The sequence below is a fragment of the Akebia trifoliata genome, chromosome 9 (assembly GCF_017979445.1).
Source record: "Akebia trifoliata isolate Shusen 1 chromosome 9, ASM1797944v1, whole genome shotgun sequence".
Classification (NCBI taxonomy): Eukaryota; Viridiplantae; Streptophyta; class Magnoliopsida; order Ranunculales; family Lardizabalaceae; genus Akebia; species Akebia trifoliata.
In genome coordinates, this window is record NC_141383.1 from 12,532,603 (window position 1) to 12,547,038 (window position 14,436).

The 14,436-nt window shown below is 38.0% G+C and overlaps 1 protein-coding gene across 1 annotated transcript; it reads left to right on the top strand.

The window, feature by feature from the left end:
- The first annotated feature begins 537 nt into the window (after nt 1-537).
- Nucleotides 538-1,359, top strand: LOC147394309 (uncharacterized). The gene is made up of 2 exons (XM_086453273.1): nt 538-667; nt 743-1,359. Exons 1-2 carry the CDS (start codon nt 538-540, stop codon nt 1,357-1,359), a joined length of 747 nt encoding a protein of 248 aa, XP_086309399.1.
- The last annotated feature ends 13,077 nt before the right edge of the window (nt 1,360-14,436 follow it).

The window sequence follows — 14,436 nt, forward strand, 5'->3', positions numbered from 1 at the left end:
TAAGTAGTATTATTTGTGAATGTTCTATCAGGTTGTGTGATTGATTACCTCACACCTCGAGATTCTGACTGATGAATCGTAGGGATTCGTGTTAGGATTTTGGGGAGTGACAGTGTGGTATCAGAGCTCAATATTAGTTCCAAATGGGACGAGAGCTCTTCTGTGTGTTAGAGTTTAGATTTGGAGATAGGATAAGGAATAATGGAAATTTCTTAAAGGTATTAAGGACGAGAAAATAATTAATTGAGGAATTAATGGATTGAGTGGTATTAAATGAAATATGTTTGAATGCATATATACTTGGTATGTAATAAGTACTCTGCCTGAAATTTGATGAAATGTCTTTTGGATTCGGAGAAATAATAAATATTGTTTAATTGCAGATTTGATTAGATGGCAGGCAAAGGTAGGCCAGGCAAAAGGCCCCAACCCATAGATGCAGGGGCATCTAAGGCTAGACAGTCGACAGAGATGGAATTGATGATACAAGCCATAATAACAATGTCTCAGAACCAAGAAAGAGTGCAAGAAAGATAGATGAAGATGATAGAATACCAGGCGGTCTTGATGAGACAGTTAACCGAGATAATAGGGGGTCAGAACTACTCGGGTGCACATATACCCATGGCTGCTCCGGAGCACACTCCTGATTCTACACCTGATCAAGGTATACCCCCACCCCCATCAGCATAGATACCGAGACATGTGCAGTTGGTGCGTCCACCATATCAGGGTCATGTAGGTGCTCTTCTGAGAGAGTACAGGAATATGAGGCCACCCAACTTTGATGGAGCTGCAGACCCCACCATAGCGGAGGAATGGTTGGAAGAATCTGACAAATACTTGTGCACTATGGAGTGTTCAGACACCCAGAAGGTGTTGTGCGCCTCTTTTATGCTTCAGAGGGGTGCAGCACATTGGTGGACTTCGGTGAAAGACAACCAACCGGAGATTCAGAATAGTTGGATGATCTTTCAAAGAACGTTCCTAGAGAAGTATGTTTCCGCTAGCTCTAGGGACAGAAAGATGATGGAGTTTGATCGGTTGGCACATGATAACATGACTATGGACCAGTACGAGTCCCGCTTTATTCAATTGGCTCGTTATGCTCCCGAGTTGATTTCCACCAATCAGATGAAAGCTGAGAAGTTTGTTAAAGGGTTAAAAGTCACCTTCAAGAGTAGGATGGCAGCCTTCGAAGTTACTAGCTACTTCGAAGTGGTCATGAGAGCCAAAAGGTTAGAGCGGGCAGATGAGGTCATTCACGAGCAGAGTGCTGGGATGAGGACGGTACCCTTACCGGCCAAGAGACAGATGATTTACAGGCCCAGTAGTTCAAGGCAGCAGTGGACCAGCTAACCATAGAGTCAGGGCATTTTTCGACCAGTATCTACAGGCCAGTTTCCACAGAGGACAGCAGCACCAGTGCAGGGCAGGGGTCAGGCTATTCGTTTGTAGAGTCAGACTACTAGACCTCCACTACCGTCACAGAGGACACCTACGGGTCAGGCCAGTAGAGAGCCGATTAGATGTTATTAGTGTGGAGAGTTGGGACATCTGAGGAGATAGTGCCCTAAGATCCCTCAGTAGACCCGTGATTCGATGACCCAGGCTAGGGTCTATGCTATGACGCAGGCCGATGCTACAGCTTCCGAGGATGTCGTGGAAGGTATAATTATGTTATACAACTATTTAGCACATGTACTGATAGATTCGGATTCCACGCATTCATTTGTATCGTCTGGCATGGTAGATAAGTTAGAACTTTCTACAATAGACACCAATATGACACTTTCATTGATGACTCCCTCGGGAAACAAAACAATACCACATCGGGTGTGTAACTTATGCATTCTCAAGATAGGAGATAGTTCGTTTGAATTGAACTTGATAGTCTTAGAACTTCGAGATTTCGACATCATCCTAGGCATGGACTGGCTAGCTGCATACCGTACAGTTATAGATTGTTATGCGAAGATAGTTAAGTTTGGCGTGCTGGGACAACTAGAGTTTAAGTTCAAGTTTAAGGGAATTCGGAATCGTGTAATCCAAGTGATAGAACCATCTAAGAATGGGACTAATTGGGATAGATTGTATAACATGAATGCTACCGTTAGTGAGGTGAATGAAGAGTCACTAAAGGTGGAAGCAATCTGAATAGTATGCGACTATCCCGAAGTCTTTCCTGCAGAGTTACTTGGGTTACCCCCAATCAGGAAGATTGACTTCTCAATTGAACTGATTCCAGGAACTAGACTCATATCGATTCCACCTTATCGAATGGCCCCAATAGAAATGAAGGAGCTAAAAAGTCAATTGGAAGAGTTGACAGGTTTGGGTTCATTCGTCCGAGCAGCTCGCCTTGGGGTGCTCCAGTTTTGTTCGTAAAGAAAAAGGATGGGTCAATGAGATTATGCATTGACTATCGAAAACTGAACCAAGTGACGATAAAGAACAAGTATCCACTCCCCAGGATTGATGATCTGTTTGATCAATTAAAAGGTGCCAAGTACTTCTCAAAAATTGATCTAAGGTTGGGATACCACCAGTTGAGGATCAAAGAGGAGGATGTTTCGAAGACAGCATTCCGAACTCGGTTAGGGAACTTTGAGTACCTAGTAATGCCATTCAGTTTGACTAATGCACCTGCGGTGTTTATGGATCTCATGCAGCAGTGTTTTGGGATTTCTTGAATGTCTTAATTATCGTCTTCATTGACGATATCTTGATCTATTCGAAGACAAAATTTGAGCATGAGGATCATTTGAATGTCACACTTCACAGGTTGCGCCAGGAGAAGTTGTATGCTAAATTTTCCAAGTACGAATTTTGGTTAGATGAAGTGAAGTTGTTGGGTCATGTGGTTTCCAAGAATGGGATATCGGTGGACCCGTCGAAAATTGAAGCGGTTATGAACTGGCAGAGACCTACTACAGTTACTGAGATCAGGAGTTTTCTTGGACTTGCGAGATACTACCGTAGGTTTGTAGAAAGTTTCTTGAAGATAGTTTCGTCATTAACGAAGGTAACTCAGAAAGGGGTCAAGTTTGAATGGACCGATAGTTGCGAAATAGCATTCCAAGAGTTGAAGACTCGACTAACCACGACACCCATTTTGATAGTCCTTAAGCCAGGAGAGAAATATATCATTTATGCTGATGCTTCTCATACGGGACTTGGGTGTGTATTAATGCAGGTTTGTCAGGTAATTGCTTACGCATCGAGACAGTTGAAGATCCACGAGAAGAACTATCTGACCCATGATTTAGAGTTGGCGGCTATAGTGCACGCACTCAAGGTTTGGAGACACTTTTGTATGGGGAGATCTTCGAAGTGTATTCAGATCACAAAAGCCTCAAGTATTTATTCTCGCAGAAGGATTTGAATATGAGGCAGAGGAGATGGATGGAATACCTGAAAAACTACGACTTTACATTGCATTACCATCCTGGTAAGGCCAATGTAGTAGCAGACGCTTTAAGTTGTAAGAAAGATGGGGTGTTTGCTCACATAAAGATTGAGGAATGGAAAAATGCTAGAAACTACAACCAATTATGCATTCAACATTCCCTCAGAAACAGATGAGCAGAAATCCTATGTAGCTCACATGAGAGTACAACCCTAGATTGTTGAAAGGGTTATTGAAGCGCAGAAGATTGATACGGAATTGGAAGGGTACCAGGAGAAAGTAGAGGACTTTGGTGAGCAGAGTTGGAGAATTCATGATGATGGTAGTATACGGTTCCAGAGTAGACTTTGGGTTCCTCATGACGCCTTGTTGAGGAATGACATAATGGATGAAGCCCATAAGTCGCATTTTTCTATTCATCCAGGGAGTACCAAGATGTATCAGGACATGAAAAGAAATTTTTGGTGGCTAGGAATGAAAAAGCATATTGTCAAGTATGTGAGTCGTTGTTTGATATGTCAGCAAGTAAAGGCTGAGCATGGGAGACCTGCAGGGTTATTGCAACCACTTCCTATTTCGGAATGGAAATGGGAGTACGTAACTATGGATTTTGTTAGTGGGTTGCCGAAGGCCAGTGATGGGATTGATGTTGTATGGGTGGTTGTAGATAGACTTACTAAGTCTGCTCATTTTCTACCTATCAAGATGACTTACACTGTGGATAAGCTGAGCAGGATTTATGTCTCAGAGATTGTGAAGTTACATGGAGTCCCAGTTTCTATTGTATCTGATAGGGATCCACATTTTACATCTCAATTCTGGGAGAGTTTTCAAGTTGCATTTGGTACGAAGCTGAAGATGAGTACAGCATTCCACCCACAGACTGATGGGCAGTCAGAACGTGTTATTCAGATATTGGAAGACATGTTGAGGCTTGTGTACTAGATTTTGGAGGTAACTGGAAGAATCACTTGGCAATAGCTGAATTTGCCTATAACAATAGTTACCAATCTAGTATAGGCATGGTACCATTTGAAGCGTTATATGGCAGACCGTGCAGATTGCCGAATTGTTGGGCAGAAGTCGGAGATAGTATTCTGTTGGGACCCGACATCGTCTCGGAGACTACTGAGAAGATTAAGACAGTTCGAGAAAGGTTGCGGGTAGCACAGAGCAGGCAGAAAAGTTATGCAGATCATCGTCGACGACCGTTAGAGTTTGTAATCGGTGATTTTGTGTTCTTGAAGGTTTTTCCAAGAAGAGGAATCAGTAGGTTTGGGATTAAGGGTAAATTAAAGCCGAGGTATGTAGGACCGTTTGAGATCATAGACAAAGTTGGTACGGTTGCATACAAGTTGGCTTTAACTGCTCAATTAGAAAGGATTCATAATGTATTTCATATATCGATGTTGAGAAAATATGAACCGGACCCATCCCACGTCATTGATTGGCAGTCCTTGAATCTAGAGAAAGACATATGTATGAAGCGATGCCAGTACAGATTCTTTACCGTAAAGAGAAAATGTTGAGGTCACGAGCTATTCCTTTGGTTAAGGTGCTTTGGAGACATCACAATGTTGAGGAAACGACTTGGGAGAAATAAACAGAGATGCGTGCTCAATTTCTAGAATTATTATTCGATTGAGGTATGTGTTGTCTAAATTTATGCACTCAAGTATACGTATCGAAACAAGTAATAAAGTGATAAGAAAGTATCGTTCCCACGTAGACTAAATACTAATCTATTGCTAATTACTAATTTATCTCACTCTAATTTTATCCAAACAAAAGTAAAAATAGGAATTAAAACTAAACAAGAAAACTAACAGAGAAAATAAATTTGCAGATTTAAAATCAATGAGTGATAAAATCTAGGTTTATAATTTTCCCTAAACACTCCACTTAATTAGATTATATTTCCTTCTATGATAAATTAATCCACTATAATTGTCATCCAAGAACACTAAATTCTCTACAAGCCTCTGTCGATGGTCATGTAAAAATTTCCTTGTAAACTAACTCCCTATATGTCTATGAGAATTAAATCAAGAAGAATTCATTAAGAATAATCTCTCATAAGGGATGCACACGCAACTTGAGTATATGTCTATCTCAAATCAGCGTATGTTACTTTATCTAGGTCATGAACACAAAATAACTCTGTCGATATTATTAAGGTTCACTGAATCAATTCAATCAATGGCCAGTTAATTAAATCGCATTAAACATATAATAGAATAAACAATCACATGTGGAATCAGAGAAGAAAGAAATAAAACTAATTAAATATCATGAATGAGTTCCATTATAACCCTAGAATAGAAATTAGTTCATCATTGAAAAGAAAACAAAATCACAAAAGTATTGAGCTATTCTTAGAGATTACAAATATCAAGAGAAGAGATAAAGTTCAGAAAGATAAAACTCAAAAGTTGAATCTCCAACTCTCGTCCTCCTTCTCGATCTTGTGCCTCCAAGAAAAACCCCAAAACTTCTGTCTCCTTCTCTCCCCAGAATAAAGTTTAATCGTTCCTATTTACAAGTATGGAGTCATAAGGGTTTAAGAGTCTCAAAATCCGTCTCTAATTTGGTCATCACAAATTAACGTGTAAAACTCGAAACGTAAGCAGGCCATGGCCTCAAAACATGTCATGCCGCGGCTTGTATTTTATATTTCTGTTATGCCATTCTTAAATTCCCGCCGCGGCCTCATTTTCTATCAAGCTGCGGCTTGAAGACTTTCTAGCTTGTATGCTTAGCTTCCTTCTTCTGAGAGTGAACAAATTTGAATCCAGAATTTCTCCTAAACGTATGCAAACATCCCAATATTTCATGTTGTTCCTAAACTGCAAAATAAACATAAAAATCAAATAAAAACATAGAATCACATAAAAAGTATAAAACAACTAAACTTAACTAAAAACAATAAAAGACTAAAAATTAACAAAAATTTATATCTAAAAGTGATTAATTCATAGGTATAAAACCTACTCATCAAATCCCCCAAACCTAACATTTGCTAGCTCGAGCAAAACAAAAACAAAGAAAACCTAACTACGGGAAATAAATCTAAAACACAAATAAAACAAAAGTGATGATACTAGCTTGATTCTCCCACTGCCTTAAAGATTACGTAAATTTCATAATTCTCGAGAAAAACTTTAGAAATTGAAACAAATCTAGATTTTTACCCAAATTCATTCACCTCACCTTGAACCATCCATATGTGCAAACAACCCTTATCACTTAATCAGTTTTCAATTCAAATCAGTTTATGTAATCAAGAGTAAACACAAGTTATCTCTAGATATTGATATTGATGAACTCCATAGGCTTACTTTTCATGTTATTCTCCATAATGTAGGTTGTTACTCAATCAAGAATCAATAGGACTTTTATTCAGCTTGTATGTGTGGTTGGGTTAAAGGTAGGATTAAAAGAAAATTTTGTGGCTAGATCACCCCTTAAACACATCAATCTCTTAGGATTCTCACAGAGAGTGCAAACTTACATTTCAACATTAAGTCACTCCGCATTCTCAATCTTGTTTCAATTCCTTCCCTTGACAACTTTTTATTCACCACTTTTTTTTTTTTCATACTTTTTTTTTAAATAGCCCACTGCACCCCCAAACTTATTTAATTCAATGCATTCTTTTACAAGAAGGGCTGCAGTAATAAGAATTTGTTTCTTTTTCTTGTCTTTCAACATAAGTACTTTCCGAACCCTCAACTAAATATTCTTGAAACTTCACCTTCAACCCTTATTTGCATAGCTCAAAATTATCTAATAGCAATCAATATGCCTAAGAGGTGATGGGTCAAATCTTGGAAAAATTAGATAAAAAGGCTTGGTTAGAGTTGTGGGTGCCAAAGAAAATTGGAAACAAGGCTCAATGGGGAAGACTAGTGATAAAATCAACATAAGTAAGTTTAAAAGGCTCAATCGATCCAAGAATGGCCTAAATCATATCCCTAATCAAGTACAACCTAGGATTTCGCCTCGAGCAACAATCAAATAAGTTCTAGAGTTCATTGAGATCATGGATAACTCTCAAAAGTATAAACATTCTCCAAGTGTATCAAACAACCAAGTGCATCCAGATTATAAGCTCAATGTAAACAAGTTCAAAACAAGATTGAATTTCATCATAGTTAAGCACATAGACAAGTTCAACCTCCATCATTTTCTAAGAATCATGTATGTACTAAATCAAAATCATTATCATTGACTGCAGATTATCAAGCAAAAGTCATCACAAAATTATTATTATTATTATTATTATTTTTTTTTAACATGCCAAAACCTAACTTAAACACATTAGAACAAACCAGCAAATCAAAGAAAATTTCAGAAAAATACTACTCCCACCCCCAAACTTAGTTATTGCATTGTCCCCAATGTAATCAATTAGAATCAAAAGTAGGTGAAAGCACTTCCCTGAAATTTTTTTTTTGAAGGTTAAGCGTCATCTGCATCATCATCTGAGTCATCTTCATTGATATTATCATTCAATCCCGACGGTGGAATGAAATTAGGCGATCCAGGATATGGAGGCATCGTTGGAAATCGGTCTACATCCATGCCATTGTTGATGGCGAGTGCTCGTATCATGACATCCAAGTTGTTGTGGCATTCATGCTGATGATAGGCTTGTTGCGCCAGCCACGTTGTTTGACGTTGAAGGTGATCGACATGCCATTGGTGATATTCATGAAATGCACGCCATTGCTCTACTTGTTGTTTTTCCAAATGGGCAAGACGGTCTGATAATGTGCGAGGAGGTAATTCTAATTGTGGTTGTGTAGACACCCCATTTTTGCATCCGCCTGATTAATCAACTCGTCAACCTGATCGCAATGATTCCCAATGATGGATGTTATTTCCATTACTGACAAAATCATAGAAACCACGCTATGCTAGGAAAATATGACCCCTGAAACATAGAAATCATCATCTTGTAGACCTAAAAAGAAGCTTCAAGATAAAAATCACTAAAAATTGACCAAATTACCAAAATACCCCTAACATCAAAACAACCCTAGAGCCTACGTTACGATTAGGAAAACCCTTTTGAACACATAAAACAACAAATCGAAACCAAATAAATCATTTCACCAATTTTAACAGAATTCGACAAAATTACAAAAATGCCCCTCATAAAGTTCATGACCATTTCACACAAAAAATTTCATAAATGACACAAACCAATATTTCCATTGAATTCCTTACAAAAAATCGATTCTAAAACATCTTGGAACATAAAAAACCGACTTAAAACGTGAAAAGTCCTCTCCGGGGGTAAAACGGTAATTTCATAATTTTCATAATTAAAAATTTTGAAATTAATAAATAAAATATTAAATAATTAAAGTGAAACAATGATGAAATTAATTTAAAATTTTGAATTAAAAAAATTGATCAATCGGGCTTTCATGAAAATTGTTGAGGGTTCGTGAGATATTTCTTTAAGGACCCCTCCATTTGGGGGTCCAAAGAATTAAAGATATAATAGAGGGGGGTTCTCTAAAAATTTAAAGCCAATGAAGCAAGACTAAGGTCAAGGTATTAAAGTCAAACAAGTGAGACTAAAGTCAAAATTAAAGTCAATTAAGCAAGACTGAAGTCAAGATATTAAAAGTCAATCAATTAAGACTAAAGTCAAAATATTAAAAGTCAATCAAATAAGACCAAAAGTCAAAATCATAATAGAGTTCTAATTAAATAATAACTCTATCTAATAGAGTTCTAACTAAAGCACAACTCCACCTAAAACAATTCTAATTAAAACACAACTCTACCTAAAACAATTTTAACTAAAACACAACTCTAACTAAAAGAACTCTAATTAAACACTAACTCTATCAAAATCAACCCCTAAAAAAAATCTATAAATAGAGGTGCTCACATCCTATTTTCGTATCAAATCATAAATCCTAAGAGAAGTAGGTCTAAAAGTCCCCCTAGCCTCCCCTAAACCCTAATTTTAGAGCCCCAATTCTTTACCTGACATCTCTCTTTCGATTTTAGCCTAAAGAACACCTAAAAGCCCTCCAAAAAACACTTCAAAATCCATAATAAACTCAAAGAGTCCAGATAAAAAAAAAGGAGATACCTTGCCTCGGAGATCAGAAATCAAATCCGGAGACAGAACGAAGCAAGGCAGTACGGTACAAGGAGTAATTTTTGTCGGATCTGAGGGAACAAAGTCTTTGCTATCGGAAAGGTATAATTTTTTTTTATTATTATTATTATCTAGGTTTTTTAACAATGTAATTTATTTGGAAAATTAGTAGAGACCGACTTTGGCCGGGCGGGGTTGGTGCCTAACACCTTCCAACCCCGTAACATGATCCCCGAATTTAATTTTTTCTATTCTAGATTAATCCTTTATCTGTTTAGAGTCATTGATCGGTTCCTAGACCGTAATAACTAGGTGGCGACTCCCAAACCTCAAGGGTCAAAAGCAGATCCGCGCACCCCGCGGATCGAGGGAGCTTTTAGTGGCGACTCCACTGGGGACATTGAGGATTAGACTTGAAAAACCCCAAGTATGGGAGCATTGCCAATGACCTAGTTTTTTGTTTTAGTTTATTTCTTAGTTAGTTTCTTTTTATTATTCGTGTATTGTTTCTATTTTTATTAGTATATCATTAATTATCTGATTCTACTCGGAGCACTTTGATCCAACATGTTAATCTTTATGATTTAATCAAGGGCCATTCGGAATGATTCTAAATAATGCGATATTTCAATATGGATAATTTTGTTGAGGGTGGAATGATGTTCATTGAGGATGGAATAATGAAACGAAAATGATTTTTTTTATATAGTTTTTCCTCCTTTTGGGGTATGTCGATCCATTTTTGGATAATAAAAATTGTTGTTTTTAGGAAACATGTTTGATAACGTTTTTTTTTTTTTTAAAAAGAGGGAATTTTTTTTTTTTGATTAGTTATTTGTTTTTTCGCTTATTACGTAGGTATTCAATTTTTTAGTAGGCAAGACATGCTGTCCATTGACAGCATATAGAATTTTAATTAAAAAAAAAAAATTAAAATTTTTTTTTTCTGCCTGCAGAAGCTTTTGGTGGTGTGTGCTTAGTAAATCAATTAATGATTTCAATGGTGTGCTGTTAATAGAAGATCCCTTCTACTTATCTATTTATCATTCAACCCTTTTAAAACCGTTTTGTTTTAAAAAGAATCCATCATCTTCTCCAGTTGGTTCTCAACAGAGAGATCGACTCCTCAAGGGTTTCAAACCCGTATTTTCGATTTACGAAGTTCGAACGATCCAAAGCTTGGACGTTTGAGCTTGCTTTCGACCTCACACCATCTTCTTAATCGGTTTTCAGCCGTGTTCTCTGCGTTTTCAACAGAGGCCCATCGGTTTGTTCTCTCAACCCAGTCGAACCTTCCATTTTTATCGGTTTTCAGCCATGTTCTTCGCGTTTTCAACAGAAACCGATCGGCCTGTTCTCTCTATCCAGTCAAACCCTCTATTCTAAATGGTTTTCAGCTGCGTTCAGTGTGTCTTCAACAGAATCCGATCGGCTTTTTCTTTCAGTCCAGTCGAGCCTTTTATTCTAATCGATTTTAAGGCCGTTAACACTCGAAGAAAACTTTTGATCTCATCTGAGTTGGAGGCGCGAAATCGGAAATCGTTGAACCTAATCTTGAAGGTTTATTTTCGTGAGCATCCATGCCTCTTGTGGCTGTTATAGAAGTGTAGATTTTTTGCCGGTTCGGATCGACAGGAAACCTTAGGATGGCTATATTCTGCAAATTCTGCCATTACTCTAAACTTGCTCCTCATGCTCGTTCAATTTATTTGCAAATTCCCTCTGTGAAATTATGGAATTTGATGTACCTGTAAATCAAAAGGATAGAGAAAGAATGGAAAAGGGTAGATTTTGAAGAATTTTACAGATACCACATTCGCCAAACCTTTGAGAGAGAAAATTAAAGTTTCTACTCCTCTGTTTTAATTCCGATCTTGCGATCCCCTGTTAGTAAACTGAGTCGAAAATAGGTGGAACGATTCAAGATTTGAATTAGAAACTAAGAAGCAGATTGAATTCGATGACTTTTCAAAGATTTAACTTGGGTTCATTCAGTTTTGACAGAGTTGAACCAATCGCCGCTCGAGTTGTTTAAAGTTCACTGGTTTTAGAAGTTTAAAAAAAAAAAAAAAATGTATATATATGATATATGAAGGGAAGGACTACTAACAACAGTTTATATTTGGCTACTAAGAGATCTTTGTGGTCACGCCAATACACCATCAAGATTTTTTTTGGCATGACAAATTTTGATGGTTTTGTTTTAATTTTTTTCAAGTTTTGTTAAAAAAATGTGTTCTTTTAAGTTTTTTTTAAAAAAAAATGATTTTTTATTGTTTGATAAAAGGCTTTGTTTTGTAAAATATATATTTTTTTTAATTTTCTTTTCTTTTTCAATTCATCTAAAGATCATCGTAACCTTTCATCCCAACGATTGTCACTTCATTCTTAATTCAATATCCTCAGAAATATTGGACTTGGTTAGGGTTACCCCGAAATAACCTTTTGATTGGACCATGAAAATTGCAAAATTTGTGCCTATTGCGATGATTAGATCTAATTAATTATTATTGGCCCTTATTCATTAATTGATTTGCTGATTGATGAATGCTAGAGATGTGCATGTTTAAAACTTAAATTAAACCATTTGAATATGTTTCTGATCGATGTATGCATGCACTTGTATGATTTAATATCCTCTCTTGATTGGTTTGATTGGGCCCATGGGTCCATTTGTTTGGAAAAGGCCCCGGGCACACCCCACCCTGTTTTGGCACACACCACGTGCACGTTTACTGTTTTGCGTACTTACACGTCCCATATAGCCAATGTGGCACTAATGCGTGGCCCGGTCTTTTCGGAGATGCGACGTCATTCATGAAAATCACAACTCCAGTCACGTACCTTAGGGTATATCAAACTGGGGGCATTAATTCCGTCTGATCAAGTGATTCTAAGAGATATATTGAAGCACCTAGGCTGGAGCAACCTGAGCTTTGACCTATTGTGAACCACATAGTCACATGTCCCGATTGCCAACGTAGTACTAGTACGTGGTCGGTCCCCTCATGGGATGCCAAACCATTTATGAAAGATACAACTCTTTACTCGTACCCGTAGGTGTAAAAGATAATCTAAGTATATCAATTGCACTTCTTGGTCAAAACCGGTGCCTAAGCAAGATCTTGCCCCGCTGTACCCTACTGTATGAGGGGGATAGACTATGTCTATTCTAGACGAGAGGTATTTAAGTGGGCCCTTGCTCAGCATTGTGCGCCACCTCTCAACTGGAGATCGAACTGGCTGTTTTTAGCTTCAGAGAAGTGAGTTGAGGTTTCAGATTATCACCTATACGGTATATCAAACCAAGTCACCACGTATTGAAAGGTATATAGGTGTGCTTGGGCAAGGGTGGCCAGATAAAAATGCATTGCACGTAGTAAGCTTAGAGTCTAGAAACCTTCCCTGTAGGCCACGATTCGAACTTATCGTGGGTGTTCCCGGGTTGTTTATTGAATGAAACCTTTTGATTGATGAATGTATGTGAATGATGTGAATGATGAGATCAGAGTGGATGATTGTCCTCAAGGATCAAAAATATTACTTTTGAAAAGTAAAATGGATGCACCGACCCAATAAAGAATCCATTCTTTTACAATAATGACCCAGTCCATCCCGATCCAACAATCATGGTGGGCTGGGCCATTTAAATCAAAATGAAAATCAAATTTTTAAAGAAGAAAAAGAAAATATTTTCCAGAAAAGAAAGTTTTCCAAAAAAAAGAGTGTTCTCTAGAAAAAATATTTTCCATAAGAACAAGATTTTCCAAAAGAAAATAAAAATATTGATATTTCACATTGACCATTGGAAGAGTACTAAAATACCCTTTTGTGTCAAACCAGGATGCTAGTCGCAGGCGACAACCCAATCGATCAGTTAGTCAAAACAACCGTCATAGGAATGCACCCTATAGAGAAGATCAATTTTGGGAGATTCATGTTGAGGAGTGCTCTCTACTTCCATGAATTTGAGATAGACTAGAACCTCTTACATTCTATGACTAAGCGATGGAACCCCTATCTTCACATATTCCATATGGGGTATATGCACTTGTGCCCCACTCACGAGGATTATTGTGGCATCATGAGGATATCCACTTCAGGACCTCTAGTCAGGCCCTCATTGAAGATCGGATATTCTGGTGACCTCGCCATAGGACTAAACATTTCCAAGGAAGAAGCCAAGGCCTTAGTCCATGACGGAAGATTGAACTTAGTACCTTTGTTGGGCCCGTATCGCTCCCGCAGTCATCCTATCAATGTAAAACCCGAAGCTTGGCGAGCCACTAGAGATTATCGATTGTGCCTAGGAATCCTAGCCCAATATATATTGACCTACAATAGTGATGGCCAAACTATCCCTGAGTCCTTCATAGATATAGCCTCTCAACTCTCAAGGAAAGCCAACCCCGTCTCTCTCATCCTAACTGAAACTTTCTCAGGTTTAGATGCCATAAAAAACGGTGAGCGGGAAAGCTTCAAAAGAAGCCCCTACTTACTCTATATGTGGCTTTGTGACCATCTCAAAATCGTAGAGGTTCCTTCAAACCTCAAATATGGGCCAGAACATTTTTCCAAGAGAAACCTGTTAGTGCGTCACAACTCAGTCAAAGCTTGGAGTTAATGGTTAGATTCTCGCCTTGCCTGTCATATCGGTTTTAGGTGCCCTTGGTGGATGACTGGTCCCCCTGTTCTAGGAACCAAAAGATCTTACTATGTCCGTCTGATTGGTTTAGAAGAAACATCTTTTTACCATCCTAATCTGATCCCAGAACAGTACGACGTACCTATAGAGTTATCTTTACTTCAGCACAAAGCTTTCTTTCCCCCCGAATCTTTGACTGAAAAGTTAGTACACCTCATTGAGAAAGCTTGGAACAAGCGCACCTTAGGGTATCCAGAC